A 21774-nucleotide genomic window follows, 5' to 3' on the forward strand; every position below is an offset into this window, starting at 1 on the left:
TCCCAGGGTACACAGTTTCACAAAATGCATCACAGAGAAAAAACACAGGTGAAACACTAAAAGGCTGGCAGATTCATTTCTAGTCATGGTGATACTCTAATTCATGGTGAAGGGGTTTTCATTTCTAGATAGAGCATGCCTATAGAAGTTCCTCAAGCAGGAGGAAGGTCAATTGGTGGCCTATGGGTGGTCTCTTACCAGGTAGAGGAGCCTAAGTTCTTGGATGTGCAGGCAGAGGTGGAGTTTCCTATCCTGCTGGGGACTTGTTGGGCCCCAGCAATGCTAGCAGTGACAGGAAGCACAGCAGCTGCTACTTTGCTTCTTCTGTGTGGAGTAATGACCTGCTGGAATGTACCACCTACTCCTTTGACAGGGCCCGCTAATCCACCAGTAGCTTAGGAAATAGGATTAGCAGCTGGTATTCATGCCATCTGCCCTCCCAACACCAGGACCACCTGCAGCATCACATCAGCTAGTGGCAAATGAGCAAGAGATGACCCTCCATGGTCATAGATACCAAGTTCTCCCCATATCACAAGACCAGACCAAAGACTTTTTTTTTCACTCTCTAGCTTTTTTGCCTTTTTTGGATTGATCTTACTGATTGCTATAGTCACAGAAGATCCAATTCATGTGCTTGTCAAAAACCTTAAAGTTACTCGTGAAGCCTCTTCCATCTTGCAACACACATCTCATTCAATAGTCAGTATGCTGCAGCATCTTGCTACTCTTTTCCACACCCTTGATTGCTGTTTCACAATAGCTAGCTGTTGTCAAAAGTAAATTTTCAAGATCTTTAATACTTAGGGAGGATTATAAATAAAGGTATGTTGCAGGTTATCTTAGAATGCTTGACAGATACTTTGCAAACAGTGAATAGGTCCTGTTTTCCTTGACTTCCACAACTTTGAATTTCTAATACTGCTTTAACCACTTTTTGATGTATTTGCTAATAATGCATGTCTCCATTCTGCCTGTAAATCACCACAGTAACTTGCTACTACTGAGAACATCATTGGTACAGATCATAATCTTGGTTACTCAGTAAGGCTGTCCTGCTTTTGTCTTGGACTTCACCTCTGGCTTATGCTGTTTAGTAGTTCTTCTCAGGTGTTAGCAATTGTAGCATGAGTTCAAATTGGTCTTAATAATTAAAACCCAAAGTCAGATATAAGGGTTAATGCTGACAAATCAGAGAAGCAGAGCAGCCAGTCACTAGTTTTTACCTCTACTGTATCCTCAGACCGAATGGGCGAATTTGTCTCTAGGAATCAGTAGACCAAATGGGCGATCCTGTCTCTAGAAATCCTCAGACTAAATATCCCGAGTGCCTGTCTCCTGCTGCTTTATATTCTTCTCTCTGCTCAGGCACCTGTCTCCCTGTCTCTACCTCCCTGCTGCTATGATTAAAGGTGTATGACGCCCAAGTACTGGGATTAAAGGTGTGAGTCATTGCTGCCTGGCTCTGTTTCACTGGTTAAACCTCTTGTAGTCCAGGATAGCCTTGAACTCACACAGATCTGTCTGTGTATCTGCCTCCAAGGAGCTGGGATTAATGGTGTGTGCCATCATTGCCTGCCCTCTATGGCTAACTAGTGGTTAGATCCAGTCTGTGATCTTCAGGCAAACTTTATTTGTTAGATAACTAACAAAATATCACCACAAGAAATCTCTTGCTTGCTCCATTGAGTTGCAAATCACTGGTTAACCAAGCATCAGTCATCTCCAACTCCCTCCCCTCTCTGTGCCACAAACAGATTTTTAAATTAGTGGTTCCTTTGTGGGTTTATAAAAATCCACTTCAAACAGTGTATACAGTACTCTTTCACGTAATATCAAATCATTTCCCTTACCTTCCAAATGTTGTATGTTGTGTCTGTATCTCTGTGTATGTGTACTTGTAATAGAATAAGATTAAGACTTTATTGAAATGTCCAGTCAAAATAACAGCCACTAAAGAAAATAAAATAAAAACAAGTAGTGGTGGTCAAGGTGCCAACAAAGGGGATCCCTTGTGCGCTACTGGTGAAACCAAAAACTAGTTCAACCACTATGTAAATCAGTATGATGGATCCTAACAGCACTAAAAATAGTTTTTCTGTATAATCCAGTTATATTGCACACCTGGCTATTTACCTGAAGGACTCCAAGTCAGCATATCACAAAGATACTTACACATAAATGTTTATTGCTGCATCAGTTCACAATTCACTATAGCTATGGAATCAATCTAGGTGTCACAAAACAGGAATTGTTTTCGGTAAGGTTTCCCTTATCCTGATGAAACACCATGACCCAAGCAACTTGGGGAGAAACGGGTTTATTTGACTTAGGCTTCACATCATTGTTCATATTGGAAGAAGTCAAGACAGGAACAAAAACCAGGCAGGGAACTGGAAACAGGAGCTCTTTCAGAGGCCAGGCAGGAGTGCTGGCTACTGATTTGCTTCTCGTGAACTGCTCTCCGTGCTTTCTTATAGAACCCTGGACCACCACCTGCCCAGAAATGGTACCACTCATAATGGACTGGGTCCTCCCAGAATAATCACTAGTTAAGAAAATGCTCAGTAGGTTGGCCTATAAACCTCATCTTACAGAGCCATTTTCTCATTTGATCTTCCCTCCTCTCAAATGAATCCAGCTTGTATCAAGTTGGCATAATACTAGCCAGCACAAGAATGGATATTTTTTTCAGCCACAAAAATGAAGTACATTATTTTCAGGACACAACTAGAAATAATACTATTGAGTGGAATCAGTTTGCCTCAGAATAGCAAATATTGTAGGTTTTCACTTATTTGTAGTTTCTAGATTTCATATAAATATAAATAATATATATGTAGATATAATATCAAAGTCAAATCAAAACTCTTGAGAAATAAAGAGGAACAGTGATAGGTAAGGGGAGTAAGGAATGTGATGGTAGCTGACTACACAGGGGAAATGCTCAAAGTACTTTATATTCTTGTTAGAAAATGTCATAATGTGACTCTGTACAAAATTCATTGGAGAAAACAAACGTTTTATAAATCCTGAAAATCAAGTATATGTTCAAATATGTTAATCTTACTCCTTTTTCTTTTAAACAGTTTAAAGAATGGAAATTCCACCTCTTTGGAGTAGGGCTTTTCCCCAAGCCTATAGATGCACAAAGAATAACCACAATCCTTGGTCTTCAGGCATCTGTCATGATACATTTCAAAAATCCTACCCGTGAAGCTGTTTCCATTGATCTCATATTAACAAGTAGGTTCTTTTTCTTACATATTGTGGATATCTATCTTTTTATTTCATTGCAGTATAAAAACATTTTCTAAAATAGAAAGCATAAAAAATAAGAGGTAAAATGTGATTGCTGAAACACACCTCTTAAATGGTGGATCTAGAATCTATGTATCAAGTAGTCTTTTGATCTTATTTTTAAATCCACATATGAGTTAGTTAATACATAAGATTCTTAATATATATTTTAAGTATCTTAATTCTTATTATGCAAAAGTTTATAAAAATTCTAATGATACTGTTTAGGGGTTTTGGGATCTCCCAGACCAATAACTCATAAAGAAGTATCCCACACTTGGCACTGGGACTTTGTTTAAACCACTACAAGATCGTAGGTATTCCTCTAACATATTCTTTTCATCTCTCCCACCCCTCCACCCATCTCACTGCTTAAATTTTTCCACCGCAGTTATTCACCCTCTCTTGTTTTCATATTCCCTATTTTCTATTATATCTCCTCCCTTAAGGACTTTTCTTCCCTGCATGCCACAACAACCAATGGCCTCTTTCTAGTTAGTTTCTTGGCTTCTGCAGTTATTCCAGGTTAAACACACCAAGCTAGAAGTTGCAGTGTAGAAGCTGCTAATCATGGAAAGCATTTTTCATTTATCCAGATGCATTGAGAATTTTCGAAAGAAAATCTATGCTTCGTGCATTCATAAAATTTGATTTTACAACATTTTATTGGCTAATTCTAGAAGTATTTTAGGATATTATGTATATAATGAGAGATTACATTAGAGTTGAGAAGCATAGTCCCCAAAAATTGAAACCAGTTCCAGTGGAAAAGTCTATGAACAAAGGTAGCAGGCAGTCAAGTGGTATATTCCTCAAAGGAAACTAAAATATAAACCCCCTAAAGTAATCATTAAATTCAATTTTAAACCTGAGAAAATTAAGGGAAAGAAAGAGCCACCAATTTGTTTATGATCACTGAGCCAGTAAGTAAAGGAGTAGGAATGAAACCTAAGTATGCAAAGGCAAAGCCCTCAGCAACTATGGGCATAACTTCTCAGCAGGCAAACTTGATTGAGGAAATGCTGAAGTAGCTGAACGGACTTAGAATCTTTCTTTTCTCTGAGAACCCTGAAGTCTATTCATGAATTAAACTTAAGGAAGCTCGAATCTCTGTACTAGAAACATACTACATCTTCCACCAGCCGCACTTAAGAATTGTATTAAGTCAGCTTCACTCTTTGGGTATTTCACATACTCATAGCTTCAGGTGACGAAGAAATTTTCATCATGGTGTGTTGGAGATGTTAGTAAAAGCATTGCTTGTAACATTGCATGGCACTGTTTATACAATTTTGGGAAACTTTTTCAGGTATTTATGTCAGGAAGAAGCCTTTTTGACCTATTAGTGAATTGTACCTTATGAAGCCTGTTTTCACGTCATAGATTTTCTATAAATTGGCTACTCCTAAAACATTTTAGACTTACCCAGAATGGATGACTTGTCATTGCTTTATTTCATTCCTGAAGATTGGTTATGTTCTTGGGGAAAAAAGAAAACTTTATTATTCTTTTTAAATTTCTTAACAGTTTATATTATAGTTTAATCATTTCTACCCTTTCATTACTCTGTCTCACCACCACCCATTCTTACAAAGCACCTTTTTTCCTACACCTCAACAATAATTCAAGTTCATCTTTTATTGTTTATGTAACAGTGTGATTCCCTTAAGAGTATTGTGACAGATGAAGGCATAAAGGAACATGGGAGCACCTAAAAAAATATTAATTTTATAGTGCTTTTTATTGTGGTAATAATGTAATTCTCTATCGAGAGCTTTCAGTTTAGAATTATGTAAGGCAAGCTGTAGAAAATGAATGATTCAAAGGCCCATGCATATATTACTCTATGCTTATTTTAGAAAGTAGCTACAGAGGAAAACAGAGGAAATGGCCTAAATACCCTTAGGATTAGAAAAAAGTCCTAATGTAGATCATCAATGATTATTTTGAAACATAAAAATTCATAGAAAAAATTTAAATGTCCTAGGAATCTAGGATTTGTTTATAACAACGTATAAAACTCAGTATGCCCCACACTAGAGCCCTTTGAATCTTTACTCAGTTTTGCAGACAGCTGTTAGAGGTTTTCAGTTGTAAAACCTCTCTCTTAGGATTATTCAAAACTGGGGCTGGAGATATGGCTCAGCTGTAAGAGGATGTTCTTCCAGATCACCCGGATTCAATTCCCAGAACCTGTCTCTAATTCAGATTCCAGGGCTTTTGATACTTTCATATAGGCATGCATGCAGACAAAATACCAATGAACATAAAGTATAAATCAACTTAGAAAAAAATTATTCAAAGCTATACAATGAATAAATTGAACAGAATGTTGAACTAGTCATATCAAGATGTCTTCTTCAGGATCACCTAAATGTCACTTATTGGTGGTTCATTTGAATCCCAGTGATAAGGCTCTAAACTAGAGCGACATTTGCCACTTTCTTCCTTTGGATGCCAATTTTTCCTCCATCCTATCACGATCTCCAAGCAATGTTCTCAATGGTACTTTCTCATTGTGTCAGCTCTTCTGACACCTCTATATTCTACTTTGCCATTATACAGGGACTTTACCTAATCCATACATGCTAGGGAGTCCTTTGTTGACCTTGTTGGGCTTATAAGTAAATATGAGTGTGTGTGTGTGTGTGTGTGTGTGTGTGTGTGTGTGTGTGTGTGTTTGTGTGTGTTCAATGGTTGGCATCCATAGATTCAGTTCTAACAATCATCTTTCATCAGTGATTATCCCTCATCCTCAAACTCATTCTCCCCAATTTCTGCCCTGCTGGTAATTAGTTAAGAAATGGAGAGAAGCCATGGTGAGATATAAGAGTATGAGCTGGAAAATTAGAAATGATTACGGGGCCTATGATACACATACTACTAATTTTATATGCAATTACTATATGCTTCTTTACCTTGAGATTACAATTAATGTCACATAAATGTTATATGTGTATATGTACATATGTATGTACATACCTACACATACATTTGTACATATACACCCAGTATACATTAAGAGCTATAACCCATTTTTTGATGAATACATGATCTATATCTGTTAAGAACTTAAAGCTTCAATAATTTGTGAATCAATTTTTAAATATTTTGATGGTATGTAGAAAACTAATTGTAATGTTGAGTATGTTCTTCAAATATGTCACTTAAATTTCATGTCAAAACATACTTTGAAACACACTCATCTAAGTTTTAAAAGGACTCAGTTTAATTTCCATTTCCATAGAACTTTATCTTCTTGAGTAAATATCTCTTTGTTTCTTAATTAGATAAAGAAGAACCCAAGAATCTTGTAATTGACAATTGCTGGAATAGCTTCCTACATGAGAATTCTGCCTTCCGATTTAGCTCCATGAGGCGTACACATGGTACAGGATTTCTTTTTTATATTCTGTCGCTCTGTGCACTACTGCATTTAAAAGATATTCTGTATGTAGATTTAACTTGTTTTTGAAAGCTTCAGTGTTCTAATATTATGCCAGTTAAAATAGGGTGTATTAGTAGGGAAAACTTAAGAAGATTAAAAAGTTTTAAAAGTACACATACTTACAAAATGATTACAACATTCCATAATGACTTATTGCAAACTCAATTCAAGGTGTAAAGACAGATTTTCCACATATTAATCACACCGATAGCTACAAAATATAAAGAAATTTTAAAAAATAATACATCATAAAAATCTAAAGTTTGGGCTGGTAATATAGATCTAGTAGTATGTACATGCCTACCCCATGTGAAGTCTGAGGTTTAATCCCCTGTGCCATAAACGAGTAAAAACCACTATATCTCAAGAATTATGAATTTGCCTAAAATAGTAGTTATTAAATGGTAATAATCAAGTTTATGGTAATATGATAAATCTTATCTTTAAAAGATCAATTAATTGAAGTCAAAAATGACTACTAAAATCTCCCCACTGTGGGCTGATTATCTCCTTGTATTTATTTTAATCATCTGAATCAGCATCATTTTTAAAGCAAAGATGTCGTTTATTAAGAAAATGAAAGCAGCTCCAATCAGAGGCATTAAACTAAGAGATGAGTGGAATAAAAAGATTAAAAATAGAATGGGTCAGTCAATAAAGTGTTTCCTGTGCAAACAGAAGAAATCGAGTTAAATATCCAGAACCTGTGTAAAAGCCTGGTGTGGCAGCACACAGCTGTGATCCTTACAGTGGGGAGTTATAAGCGTGCACAATCCAGGAACTTGCTGCCTGGCCAGCTTAATGAAATCCATGAACTTCTACTTCAATTAGAGAAGTTGTCTCACTAAATAAAATGGAGAGTGATTGAGGAAAGAAATACCTAATGTGGAAATATGGTGTTCACTTACACATCCATACATATGCATACTGTCACATAATTGTTGACACACACACATGCACATATGGTAGACACACACAAAGACTTGAGGGGGAATACACTTGTAAGTAAAGAAAGCATGCTATTCCATAGAGTTCAGGCTTTTCAAGAGAGAACTGCGATATAGCTAGATCAGAAACTCAAATATAATGAATTATCTAATTTGAAACTATTATTATTATTATTATTATTATATTATTATTATTATCTCATTGAATTCAGAAAAGTGAGATTTGGAAAAAAATTAAACAGCATTTTATTGCCTCTGAGTTAGAGTCTTCTTTTTCTTTTCTTTTTTGGGGGTGTAGGGGGTTTGAGACATGGTTTCCTTGTGTAGACTTTGCCTTGCCTGTCCTGGAACTCACTCTATAAACTCTGTGTGTGTGTGTGTGTGTGTGTGTGTGTGTGTGTGTGTGTGTGTATGTATATAATATGTATGTGTGTATATATATATGTATATATATATATATACACGCACACATTAAATTTTAATGTGCTTAAAATTGAGCACTTATCTACATTAAGATAACCAGGAAGAAATCGGGACAAAAATACTGAAGATTAATGCAGTATACTACACTAGCATTTGGAGAATTGGTATATGGGTGAGGGTTTCATGAAATAAAAAAACAATAAAAGACATTTAGAGATAGTAACAGTGGTAGCTGATGTATAGTTGAATTATTTGAGGGGAAATTTAATATAATTTTGTACTATCCTTTTCAGTTTAATTTTAAGAGTCTTGTAGGTTAAAATATGTCTAACAGTGTTTCTAAGGATATGACCCTTTAATACAGTTCCTCATGTTTTGATGACCCCACCCATAAAATTATTTCATTACTACTTTGTAGCTGTAATTTTGCTTCCATTATGAATTATAAATATCAGATAGGCAGGAATTCACAACCCCCAGGTTAAGAAACATTGTTCTTAAGCCATGTGTTAAAATCTGTCTGGTTCCTTCTTGAAAACAAAATTCCTGTTTTATACTTTATAAACATTAGTTTCTTACAATGCTTGCTTTTGATTTAAAAAAAATACAAGTGATTTGAAGTTTTTGATGCATGGAAATGTTATCTTCAGTCTTAGAAGCAAATTAAAACATTCTCACTTGAAACATTTAAAGTAAAAATTGCAGGACATACAGAATATGGTGTATAAGAAGAGTTTAAAACAAAAATCAACATGAATCTGTCAGATGTAATTAGAGCTCTATCTTGAATGTCAAAATTTCAATTACATCTGAACTAAATTCTTAAGATTTTTTTGTTTGGGTTTTGGCTGACAGCTTATGTATTTTTAGGTCTAAAAGTAAGATCCAATGGATATAAGTTGTCATGTCTCCATAGCTCTGAAGGAAATATGGACACAAAAGAAGTTCTGTCAGTTCTGTGGATAGTCAAAATGCATTCTTTTTATTGATTTATTTATTTATTATATATATATACAATGTTCTGTCTGTGTGTATTGCAGGCCAGAAGAGGGCACCAGACCTCATTACAGATGGTTGTGAGCCACCATGTGGTTGCTGGGAATTGAATTCAGGACTTTTGGAAGAGCAGGCAATGCTCTTAACTGCTGAGCCATCTCTCCAGCCCCATCAAAATGCATTCTTACAAAGGAGCGATATTTATGTTTTGGGCTTATTTTTGTTATTTCACAGAAGGAAAATGAGAAATACACTTCACTAAAGCCTATCTTTAAGGATTTCCTTTCTTCCACCAGGCATAGCCATTCACAAGGTTCATGGCTGGACATAACAAGGAAAGGAAGCTGTTGCATGTTTTCTCTTATATGTGGGTAGTAGACTTAAAACTTTGGGTTTCTATGTTTGACTCAGAGTACTCATAGAAATTGGGAAGCCAGAAAGGGGCTGACTATAGGAAATAGATTTCAAGGGAATGTGAATAGAACTTGTGTGATGATGAGGAAATGGGGATAATGGAACAGTAGAGTTAAATGTGGTGGGTGATGGGAAGATGATGTAGAGTAGGAAATATCTTTTAAACTGCCATATGGAAACCCTATACTGTATAAGCTTCCTAAAGTATTTACACAGAGAGAGAGACAGAGAGAGATTAAACAAAGTTACTATTATTAGGGAGCAGGGTGCAATTTCTTTTCCTGACGGCATAGGTTATCAAATAAAAACCCCAGTGTCCGTAATGAATACATCTTTTTGAGTTATAAGCCAGTCGAGTTCCATAAAACACCCCCAAAACATTACAAGCTGTTTCCATTAATCTTGTTACTCTTTAGAACTTGATGGTTAGACCCTATTGCTGAAGATATATACTTAATTTAAGAACATGGAGAAATAGCTGATACCAACCTGGAAACTTCATTTCTACTGGGTAATCTTCGTAGTGTCAAAAAGTTCTATAAATATTAGAGTAATTAGTCTTATCAGGAAACTGACTTTATTTACTGAGTCATATTTGAAATGAGTAGTGTTTAGAAAGTATCTCTATATAAATATCAGTATCATTGAATATGTTCTTCATTGCATATATTAGAATAAATTAGAAATAAAGTATTCAGCTATAAGGAAACACGTAATTAAAAGAAAGACTGATATTTCTATAAATATATACACACATCATGGGATTTGCACTTATGACATTCTCAATATACACTGATTTAGATTATTCCTTTGTTAATTAGAAAAAGTTTTATAAACATAAAATAGTAATAGAAAAATTTCTTACTGTGCTAAGAATGTTTGAGAGCTTGTTACAGGGAAAGGAGACACTTGTTTGTCCCGGCCACCTAGCTAGATTACACCCAAAATAATCACACAGAAACTGTATTTATTAAATACACTGCTTGGCCCATTAACTCTAATTTCTTATTGGTTAATTCTTATATCTTAATTTAACCCATGTCTATTAATCTGTACATCTCCACGTGGCAGTGGCTTACTGACAAAGATTCTAACTGGCATCTGTCTCAGGCAGAGGATCCATGGCTTCTCCCTGACTCTGCTTTCTTTTTCCCAGCATTAATCCAGTCCCTTGCCTACCTAAGTTCTGCCCTATCAACAGGTCAAGGCAGTTTCTTTACTCATTAATGTTAATCACAGTACACAGAGGAGACTCCCACATCAAGAGCCCAATAAAAAAAATATTGATAAAAGGAAACAATACAGTGATCAAACACCTGACACATTCTAACAGAACTCTGTACACAAGTTTTAATGATATGCACATTGTACAAATTTGATAATTTTGGAGAACATATTCACTCTCATTAAATCTGGTCTATACAACAATGATCTATTAAAATAGAAAGCTCATATAAGTTTTTTTTTTAAGAAAAGGAAGAAGATAAGATACCTTTTAGTAAACTGTCCAAGTTTTCAGAGAAATTTTGGATAAAATACTTTTAACCAAATTGTCTCAATTATCTCATTTCTAAAATGATCAGTAATCATGCTTAATATTTGATGATTTATGCCAAGTAAATAAGAGATTGCATAGTTAATACTTAGTTCAGATATGGGACAAAAGAAATATTAACTATTAACCATAGTACTTGGCCTTAAAATATTTCCTGTATGGATGAAACTATTAATTAATGTAATCTAAGAATTTTGAATTGAACTGTTTTAAAGGTATTCAATTTCTTTTTATTCTTAATGGTTTTAACAGTTTAGTATAATTAATTAATATAATATAATTTAGTATAATTAATTAATTTAGTATAATTAATTAGTATAACAGTTAGTATAATTATCCAGATCAAAAGTGCTTTGGTTCTTATCAGTTTTATAACAAGAATACTATTTAGAGTGCAGGAAATACGTCCTTAGATGTAATAAAATGAAACTGCCCTGTTAAAAGTGCCCTGAAGGCTGCGTCACCATTGCACCAATCTCTTCATTTTGTTCAACAGTTGGAAGTATTTTTTTTCAAATTTTGTCTCATAATACTGTGTTTCTTTTGCCATAATTTCTACTTAAACAGAGAGTTTTGCTTGAGTTGGGATTCAGCTAGCTCCATGTACAGCATGGTTTTTAAATAGTCCTTGGTAAAGCTAAAACTTTTCTAGTTAATCTGGAAACACAATATTTTAGAGGTTTTCTGACTTCTGACTCTCATAACTTGGGTGTTTTTTTTAAAAAAAAAAAAGTTTGGATTTCATCGTGAATGAAAAAAAAAATTGGTGTCAGCAACATGAAGGCACCAAGCAAATATCTGGACATGAAGAGTCCAAGACTAGAATATAGAAATAAAGGGTCCAGTCCAGGAAAATAGAAATGTAAAATTGTAAGCCCAAAGACATTTGAAAAAACAGCTGGCAGTCAATGTTAACCTTTAACAAACAAACAAACACTTTTTGCCTTAAGAGCAGACATCCTGGTACCTACTGTGTACAGAGGTAAACTCTTAACATTTGTCTTCTGCCTCCCAGCTTTCTAGCTAGGCAGGTACTGGGGACATAGGTTGGCTTCTAACTATTGCCTCTATGGGACCTTCTGCATGTATTCTCTTAATTTTTAACTGTGCCCCTATGTGACTCTACCGTCTGCCTAGCATTCTTTCAGGGACAGTAAAAACTGTGTGTGTCAGCCACAGACTTTCACAAACATCCTGAGTTAACATCCTAATGTCCTATAACCAAAATTTGTATAACTTAAACTGTAATGTGACTTTCTTTAAGCCTGACCTCAAGGTTGTAAAAGCTCTTTGACTCACACCTGGTGTTTGATTTTGCTATAAGAGAAGGCCCAAACGAGCCTTCCTTTCCACAATTTCAGAAGCCTAATCTCTGGCTGTGGTTACAGCTATAGCTGCTAGATAAGCTTTGTATCCCCCACGGTGATTTTTTTTTTCGTTTCATTTTTTCTTGAAGAAAGCTTGCTTCTGGTTTAATAGACTTTGGTGGTCTGTCGTCCATTATTGCATGACCCTGGACCCAACATATGTTCTGCTCTTAAACGCACAACAAACAGTGCTACTATAAAATGCCACACTTTCTAGTTCATACATGGGAAGATTTAGCAAAACTTATGAGTTTCCTTATTCTACAATCACTCTAAATAACCTTAGTCATCAATTTTAACAATTCTCAAGTTCAAAGCTTTTTGTGAAGAAGCTTCTTATCTCAGAATAAAATGTGTCTTGGAATAAGGTTCATGAAATTTAGCAGAAAGATTTAGAAGCATTTATGATTTAACAGAATGTGGGGGGGGTTGTTTGTTTAGAAGGAACTTTGAAATACTAATGGCCAGTACCAATATTAGGATATTCCTTTCTGCTATTAAGATTATGGTGTAAAATAAGAAAGAACATGTGACATTTGTCTTTCTGGTCCTGAAATACCTGATTCAGTGTATTTTCCAGTTCCATCAACTCAACTGCAAATTTCATGATTTCATTTATCATCTTAGGTAAATAGAATATCACTATGTATATGTACATTTTTGTTATCCATTATTAGTTGAAGGACATTTTGGTTGTTTCCATTTCTGGCTGTTGTGAATAGAGCAGTAATGAATAGAGCTAAACAAACATGTTACAACATTTGACATTATATTTTGCGTTTTACAGGAATTGTGGTGCCTTCTAAAGGAAGTTTAGATATCCCAGTGTTATTTATACCTACCGCTATGACGTTATACAAAACAATGGTGATTGTTAAGGTGAAGAGAGCAAACAAAAAGAATTGGCTTATTGACAATTTTGATGAACTCAGTTTAGAAGCTAAGAGGTAACAGTTAGGATATAGAAAGTTAATAATTTGTGTTTTTACTAAACTTAATGTGCTAGGTTTCCTTAATGTGTGCTACATATTCAACATAATATTCAGTATTTTATATGATCTGAACAACTGTAACTCTTATGTCCAGAAAAATAAAATATGTGTGTTAAAGTTTACAGTAGTGGACAAAATGTATACAAAGGGAAAATAGTGACTGACTGCTAAAACAAAAAAATAATAACTTGAAGACAACCTGCATCAGGAGCTTGTCTGAGAGAAATAAAGAACTTGCAAGAAAGGCACTCGCCAAGTGATGATACACTGCTCTAACCAGGGTGTAGCATTTCTTTATCATTGCCACAATGAACTTAACTTTTTTGCCTAGCTTAAAGTTAAGCATACTTCAGTAATAGTACAAAATTTAAATGCTTTCCCTGCCTTTATAGTTGGTTTGTCTAGAATCCCTAAATAAAATAGAAATCTTAGTTTATCATATATTCACATGTTTCTCCACATGACTTTACTATGACTCAGTTTTTATCCATTCTTTTAGGCATTTCACCATTTCTAGAGTCACAATTCATTATAACATGCACATATAAATAATCCCAGTGAAAAACTACAGAGAAAATAATCTTGTTTAAAAAAGTTATTGAGAATTATAGTGTAGTTGTGGTGAAAAGCACAGAGCCATTTTGAAGGTGGTCTCCTAGGAAGCAGTTACACAAGTCACATGCACAACTGTTCAGTAGTTAATATTTTATTTTGCCAAAAATTCAATCTTCACAAATAATCAGCCAACTTTTCTAAATTCTTTTCTCTACTAGTAGATGAGATGTATGCTCTCGTTTTAACTGCTATCACCTTAAAATAGAAGTTTTCATTCCTTTGTGAGATATGCGATTAATAGCAGTTTTGTTTTTTGGCTGCATAATTTAGGATGTTACCCATATGAACTGTTTTACCTCTTGAAATGTAGCTAACCAAAACTTCTGCATTTTAACTTACATGCCATGATGATTAAGTTTGGAATAAGATTTCATTGCTCATGTTTATAACATTAAGAGCTTAAGAAAATCTTTTCTGTTCTGTAAATTTGTCTGCCAAAATATAATAGCAAAAGATTTATTAAAATAACTTCACATTAATAAAGAATACAGCATTTTTCTTTTGCATGTTTTTGAAATTATAATATACTTTCGTTTCCCTTTTCTCACGCAAAACCCCTTTGTACCCCACCTTGCTCTCTTTCATATTTAGGACCTCTTTTTTCATTAATTGCTGCTACATAGATATGTATATGTAATAATAATTATATAAAAATCATAATAAGCATTCTTTACTAATAGTACAAAATTTAAATGTATGTATATATAATTATTACTTCCTAAGTCTACATTAGTAGTATTTCTATTTTGTGTTAACTCTCCTTATTTTACTTTGTAAATAGTTGTATTGGAGTAGATCATGGGGAAATTCAAGCAATACACTGGATGTACCCTATCATTGGACTCCCACAGGCACCACCCCCTAAAAGTTCTGCAGGTAAGTGTATTTTACACAGGAGAGAAAAAACACAGAATTCCAAGAGGCTTCAACCGTCCCTTAACCCATATGTGCAGATGCAGGCCCTAGTGTTGAGAATGCTATGACATTACTTTCTCACCAGTAGCTCTGATAAACTATGTGTCTTGAGTACCTACCATAAGTAATTCTGGTGGAGTTTTCAAAGACTTGAAATTCCACTCTTTGATTATCCTCACCAATTATTGAAAATGAAAGAATTAGGCATCTGGGTTGAGAACATAGCTCAGTGGTAGGATGCTTCACTTCTTCAGCATGTCAAAGAGTCTGGTTTCCATCTCCAGTGACAAAACAAAACAAATGAAATAACAAAGAAGTGAAAAATGAATAATCTCTACTGAACTTAGATTACATCTTCACACTTTGAAAGAGAAAGAAATGATAAACTTTGATTCTACCAGAGTTTGTACTTCCCTACATATGCTAGCACTTGTTATAAAAAAAGACCAAGATTACTTTCTTCTTTCTTTCTTTGTTTATTTTTGTTTGTTTATTTTATATAACACATACAGTTCCCTCTCCCTCCTCTCCTCCTTTTCCCTCTCCCACCTCCCTTCTACCCACCCTCCATCTACTCTGCCTCCATCTCCATTCTGATGGGGTAAGGTCTTCTTTGGAGTCAACAAAGCATGGCTATCAAGTTAAGGCAAGACCAAACTCCTTCCTCCCCATAGCATCAAGACTGGGCAAGGCATCCCACCATAGAAAGTAGATTCCAAAGATCTAGGTCATACATCAAGGACAGGTCTTGGTCCCACTGCTAGGAGCCACACAATAGACCAAGCTACATAATTGTCACCCAGATGCAGAGGGTCTAGGTCTGCCCCATGCCAGCTGCCTAGCTGTCTGTCTAGACTCCATGAGCTCAGGCCATCTGTCTCTGTTAGTTGCTCATCATGATCTTGACCACACCTTACTCATATAATCCCTCCTCCCTCTCTTCAACTGGACTTTTAGCCCAGTACTTGACTGTGGATCTCTGCTTCCGCTTCCATCAGTTACTGGATAAAGGCTCTATGATAACATTCAGAGTAGTCACCAATATGATTACAAGGGAAGGCCATTTCAGGCAACCTATCTACTATTGTAGGAGTCTCAGCTGGAGTTATCCTTGAGGATTCCCAGGAGTTTCCCTGGAATTAGGTTTCTACCTAACCCAATAATGCCCCCCTCTATCAAGATATCTCTTTTATTGTTCTGCCCCCAATTCAACCACTGTGCCCCCAACTCAATCATCCTGATTCCTCATGTTCCCATCCCACCATCCCCTCCCATCTCCCCCCCCCAGTTTACCCAGGACATCTAATCTATTTCTTCTTCCCAGGGAGACATATGTGTCCTTCTTAGGGTCCTGTCTTTCTTGTTCCTTCTTTTAACTAGAAAAAAAAAAGTCAGTACATCCAGAAGTACCTGTTGGAGGAGGGCCATTTTTTTGTCCTTTCTGCCTGGCTATCTTAGACCCAAAATAATCACACAGAAACTGTATTAATTAAAACACTGCTTGGCCCATTAGCTCTAGCTTCTTATTGGCTAACTCTTACTCTTAATTCAACCCATTTCTATTAATCTGTGTATCGCCACATGGCTGTGGTTTACTGACTAAAGTTTCAGGATGTCTGACTCTGGCTGCTCCATGGCTTCTCTCTGACTCCGCCCTTCTTCTTGCCAGCATACAGCCTAGCTTTCTCCACCTAGGCTCAAAGCAGTTCTTTATTCATTAACCAATAGAAGCAACACATAGACAGAGGACCTTCCATACCAAGTACCTTTGGCATTTACAGGTGAATGTAATTTGCAGTTTTGTTTTTAAGTTTACCAACACTTACATAAGTCATTCCAAATATACTAAATTATTTTCAAAATGTTTCAGATATATGATAAAATGTCTTATACTAATTATGTGTTTTCCATAGTGCTACATGTACTATATTAAAAACTAGATATTAAACTGTAGGTATTCTGATAATGTTATTTGGGTCTTCCTATTATAGACAATCTTGTTTTTTCATTATTAACATTTTAATAAAAATTTAAAAACAATAACCTTTGCATTTTTTAAAAGCCTTTCTAATGTATTTCCTCCAGAGAAAATCAAATACACGTCACATAGTTTTTCTATTACTGTGGATCTTTTGGTAATTACTTGCCTTTTTAAATTATGAATTTTTTAACTAGTATATGTCAGATTAAGACAAAATAGCAATAATGTAAGTGTTCTGAAGTAAATTAGGTATTTGGTATTAAACCGTTGTACCACAAGTCTAAAGTTCTACTGGCTGTTAAGTTTTGTAGGAATCCTTTTGAAAAGTAAGTGAGTAAAATTTTATGCACATATATTACTGTGTTTTAGAAAGTCTGCTTTACATTTTTGTCTTCAGAGCATTCCAGAGGTAACTCACTGCTTTCTGTTCAGCTACAGGAGGGCCAAAGCTTGTTATTCCTTTTTAATGTAATATTCAGATTATTTGAAAACCCAGGAGAATTTTGTTGTTCCATAAGCTACCAATTCATTTTGTGACTTATCTTTTTACTGTCCACTGGGGCAGAAAATTAGAAAACATTTCCACTACTTGTTATAACACAATAAGAAATTAATCCAGATCATTAATAACTTAAAGACTCACCAGTGAAGACTAGTAACATTACACCAATTATAAATTGAACCCATAATCTTCAAACTTAATACCTTAAGGTTGAACTTAATTATAACTAAGAAAATTTGTACATTTTACCAAACTATGTCATTCCTTTAGTTTAGCTCTAATTTTGTACAGTTATTTTTATTTTTATACTATGTTTTTATAAATATATAATTATAAAATATAAAATTAACTTTGTAATGCTAATGGAATATAATAAATGTTGTGAAAATATGTCAGAAAATATCAGTTAATTTTTATGTGATAAGACCATATTACTGTTGAATCTAAAAAAAATGTACTATAATGTTCTTTAAACATTTTAAAATATAGGTTTCAATGTTTCTCTTATATTCAGTGTATAATTTGTGTGGAGTAGAAGTTTACCAGTACATTTTGGGAAAGTATTTGTGTATATTTGAGCTTCCATATACATTGCTCCATAGTATTATAGAGCTACTATCAAATATCAGTTGTTCTTTATATAGTTAGTTATTATATATACAAACATTTTATTATAATATCAGTGAGAATTTGTACATTTGAATGTCATAAATATTGGCAGGTAATACATACTAAACATACTACAGAGGGATCATGGATGCTATGAATTAACATTAATACATCACATTTAAGTTTAATATTAAGTCATTGTAGTCTTATGTATAATCACTAACATGATAGATTTTACAAATTTGAAATTTAAAAATCTTTGTATGAATTTTAAAGTACATGTAAAAAGCCAAATAAATGTACTTTAAATGTTATTACAAACTAAAGTTTATTGTACTTATATTTTAATTACTTGAAGGCATACATTTTACTGTTGTTATAAAAGTAGATCTGAGAGTATTACAGTAAATATGCAGATTTTTAAAAAGTAGTTCATGACCAGAGTTGCCAGCCAGTTGAAGTAATGATATGAGCATCTAAGTTCCAGAAAAAAATTTCTACATCCTAATATAGTCTCTAATCATCTAATATATATATATATATATATATATATATATATATATATGTGTGTGTGTGTGTGTGTGTGTGTGTGTGTGTGTGTGTGTGTGTGCGTGCATGTGTGTATATGTATATACATATATATATTACATATTTGCCTTTTGGATTCTGTGCTAGAATGAATGTAATTGGCCTCTATAAGCTCATAGGAATTGGTGCTGTTAAGAGCTGTGGACTTCTTGGAGGAAGTGTGTCACTGTGGGCTTTGAAGTCTCCTCTGCTAGAGCTATGCTCAGTGTAGACACAGTTCACTTCTTGTTGCCTATGGATCAAGATGTACAACTCTCAGCTCCTTCTCCAGTACCATGTCTGTCTGCACACTGCCTTGCTTCCTGCCATGATGTTAGTGTACTAAACCTCTGGAAATGTAAGCTTCAATTAAATGTTTCCCTTCATAAGAGTTGCTGTGGTCATGGTGTCTCTTCACAACAATAGAAACCCTAAGACAGATACTATTTTACGTATTATTTAATGTTGATGTTTAGTTAAAACAATATATAAATACATAGATCTATTATATGAGTGTGTGTGCCATATGCAGTGCCAAATTAAATTATGTTTAATGAAGTTATACTTTCACAAGTTTATTTTATCACAATAATAATAATGTTACCTAAATATTGAATTAACTAAAAACATAAAATAAAAAATAAATTTCTCCTACAGTTGTCATAAAATGTCAGGCCAACAAGCGGGTAGAAGAAAAAGTGGAAGTGACAATGATTGGTAACTTTTTTGGACACCAACCACCACATGACAAGATAGACTTTGTAGTTCTTCCAAAAAGAAATTCGACTAACAGTATTTATGAAGACGTGGATGGTAAGAGAATTATAATCATGGTTATAATAATTAACTATAGTAAATAAAAATTCATTTACTTTGAAATGTAGGCTGCTGATTGCTTAGTAATTAAGATCCATTTACTTTTCATTTGCAATGAAATATTCAACTACTCAAGAATTCTGTTAAATTCGTTGTCTTTGCATAGCAGTAAGTAGTAATAGTAGTTATGGTTACAAGATTGATTTGTATGACATGAATGGTAAATCTCTCAACTTCAGTTATTATAATTTCCACTTGAACTCAACTTCTATATCTGTCTTTTTCTCATTGTGTGTGTGTGTGTGTGTGTGTGTGTGTGTGTGTGTGTGTGTAACTTTGAGGATTTATCCCAGGATTTCATACAGGATATGCAAGTACTCTGCCACTGAACCAAACATTGAGTCTCTTCTAGGTTCACAAATTGTTACTGAAGACATATAACATTTTTAAACAAATTTGAATGAGTGCTTCTTACTTTAAAAAAATACAAAAATTAACATGAATCAAATGTAATACTTAAATCATTTTCGAAATAGTGAATTTTGTTGCACATGTTAAATTTGTATTTTATATTTTCTGTACAAATTAAAATAATTGGATGTATGTTTTGAATAGAGAATTATAAATTTCAAAATCCGAATTCTGGAGCCAAAATAATACATACCTGACCTAATATAACAAGTTATCACAGCAAAATACATAATCAACAGGGAGAAAATTAATTAATAGTTAAATCTGCATATATTCATCAGATATTACACATGTAAAGTATTTTTTCATAATTAGTATTAGATATCAATTTTTGTTAAGTTTGCCTTATTCTGTAAGCTGAAATTGTAAGGAATTAAAGATGTTGATAATTGTATTCTATATTGTAATATTTATTCATGTATTTTATTTTAATAAAATTGCTCATAGTATTGTGTTTCTGATATTATAGTACACATTATGAAAATAAAGCAGGATAAAATTTACATCTTTTTTCTATAAACCTGTTTAGAAATAATGTTGACACATAAATTGATGTTCAGTTTATGTATAACAAGATAAATTGATACATACTTTCATTTTCATTTTTCTAGTAACTCCTAAAAAGCGTGAATTTGAATATGAGATAGAATTTGAGACTGAAGAATTGAAGAGTAGCCTGGAATCCTCTGTAACTTTATATTTGTATGCGAAACATTTTAATGCAAAACAGCAAATAATTTCATTGATTTTCAATGTGATATTTGCACCAAAAAAACCATGCCGGTAAACACAATTCCTTCTCTTTTAAATATGGTATTGTAATGCATTTATTTCAAAATGTTATTTTTACTGACTGCCTGTCAATCTTTGGATTACATTATTTCTTTAATACTATGCATAAACATTTGGAGCAATATCATTTCCAGCTAATAGGCTGTGAAAATGATTCTAATGAAAAAAATATATAGTTCATTGAACTAGTGCCAGAATGTACCTATAATTTACTAAGTATACTAATTGTTTATGTTGGTTACAGAAAACCTGCAGTCAGTTTTGCAATAATTACTGTATTTTTGAGCTAAATACAGAGTACATAAGAAGACTCACAAAATAATTAACTCAAAAGGCACAATGACACTGAAAATTAATAACTACAAAATTGTTCACAAAATAGAAATAGTAGTCATATAGGGTTTTAAAAATGAAATACAAACTCTCTTTTGCTAAGCCAAAGAGGTACGTTCATTTTTACTTTAGATATTATATTAATATAATCTCTTGTCTTACTGTTGTATTTTTATTTTTATGTGTATGTCTGTGTGTGTGTATGTGTTCAAGGACTCATATCATATTGAAAGTTGAGTGCATAACAGATGGAATCTGGAAATTTCCTATAACGTTGATTGCTACTGAACCTGAAGTGGAGGATGTAATTGACATCCAAGGAATCGGTTTATTCAAGACAGCTGTCACAGAATTTAGACTGACAAGTCAGACAAGGTATTATATATCAAATATATATATATTATATATATATAATATATATATTGTTTTATGAATATAATTAATGCTGAAATATAAAACAACATTTAAGATAGACAGTAGATGAAGAACTAGTCTTTTTAAATTATTTTTGTTTGATTCTTGTGAAATTAGAAAAAAAATCTTTTATACATGTAATTATTCATGCTTTTTGTTAACTTGTGGGTGAAATATTTATGTATAAAATATAAACCAACAAAATAAAAGAAGCCAAAGTTCGACAAGTATTTATGAGCCAGGTTGATGATAGCGCTTACTCTTTTCACTTCTCTTGCTTTCGTTTTTGAGGTGTCTTTTATGGAACCCAGGGCTTT

At 33.7% G+C, this 21774-nt stretch overlaps 1 protein-coding gene and 1 pseudogene across 1 annotated transcript in view; one reads left to right on the top strand and one right to left on the bottom strand.

Annotated features, from left to right (window-relative positions):
• Nucleotides 1-21774, top strand: part of Cfap47 (cilia and flagella associated protein 47) — a 316226-nt gene that overhangs the window by 261727 nt on the left and 32725 nt on the right. Inside the window, 7 exon segments of the mRNA XM_075957827.1 lie at nucleotides 3090-3246; nucleotides 6591-6689; nucleotides 13238-13397; nucleotides 14839-14933; nucleotides 19289-19444; nucleotides 20530-20701; nucleotides 21257-21418. Coding sequence (XP_075813942.1) covers nucleotides 3090-3246; nucleotides 6591-6689; nucleotides 13238-13397; nucleotides 14839-14933; nucleotides 19289-19444; nucleotides 20530-20701; nucleotides 21257-21418 — 1001 coding nt within the window.
• LOC142841616 (small nuclear ribonucleoprotein-associated protein N pseudogene) lies at nucleotides 102-757 on the bottom strand (annotated as a pseudogene).

This window comes from Microtus pennsylvanicus, chromosome X (assembly GCF_037038515.1).
Source record: "Microtus pennsylvanicus isolate mMicPen1 chromosome X, mMicPen1.hap1, whole genome shotgun sequence".
NCBI classification, from domain to species: domain Eukaryota; kingdom Metazoa; phylum Chordata; class Mammalia; order Rodentia; family Cricetidae; genus Microtus; species Microtus pennsylvanicus.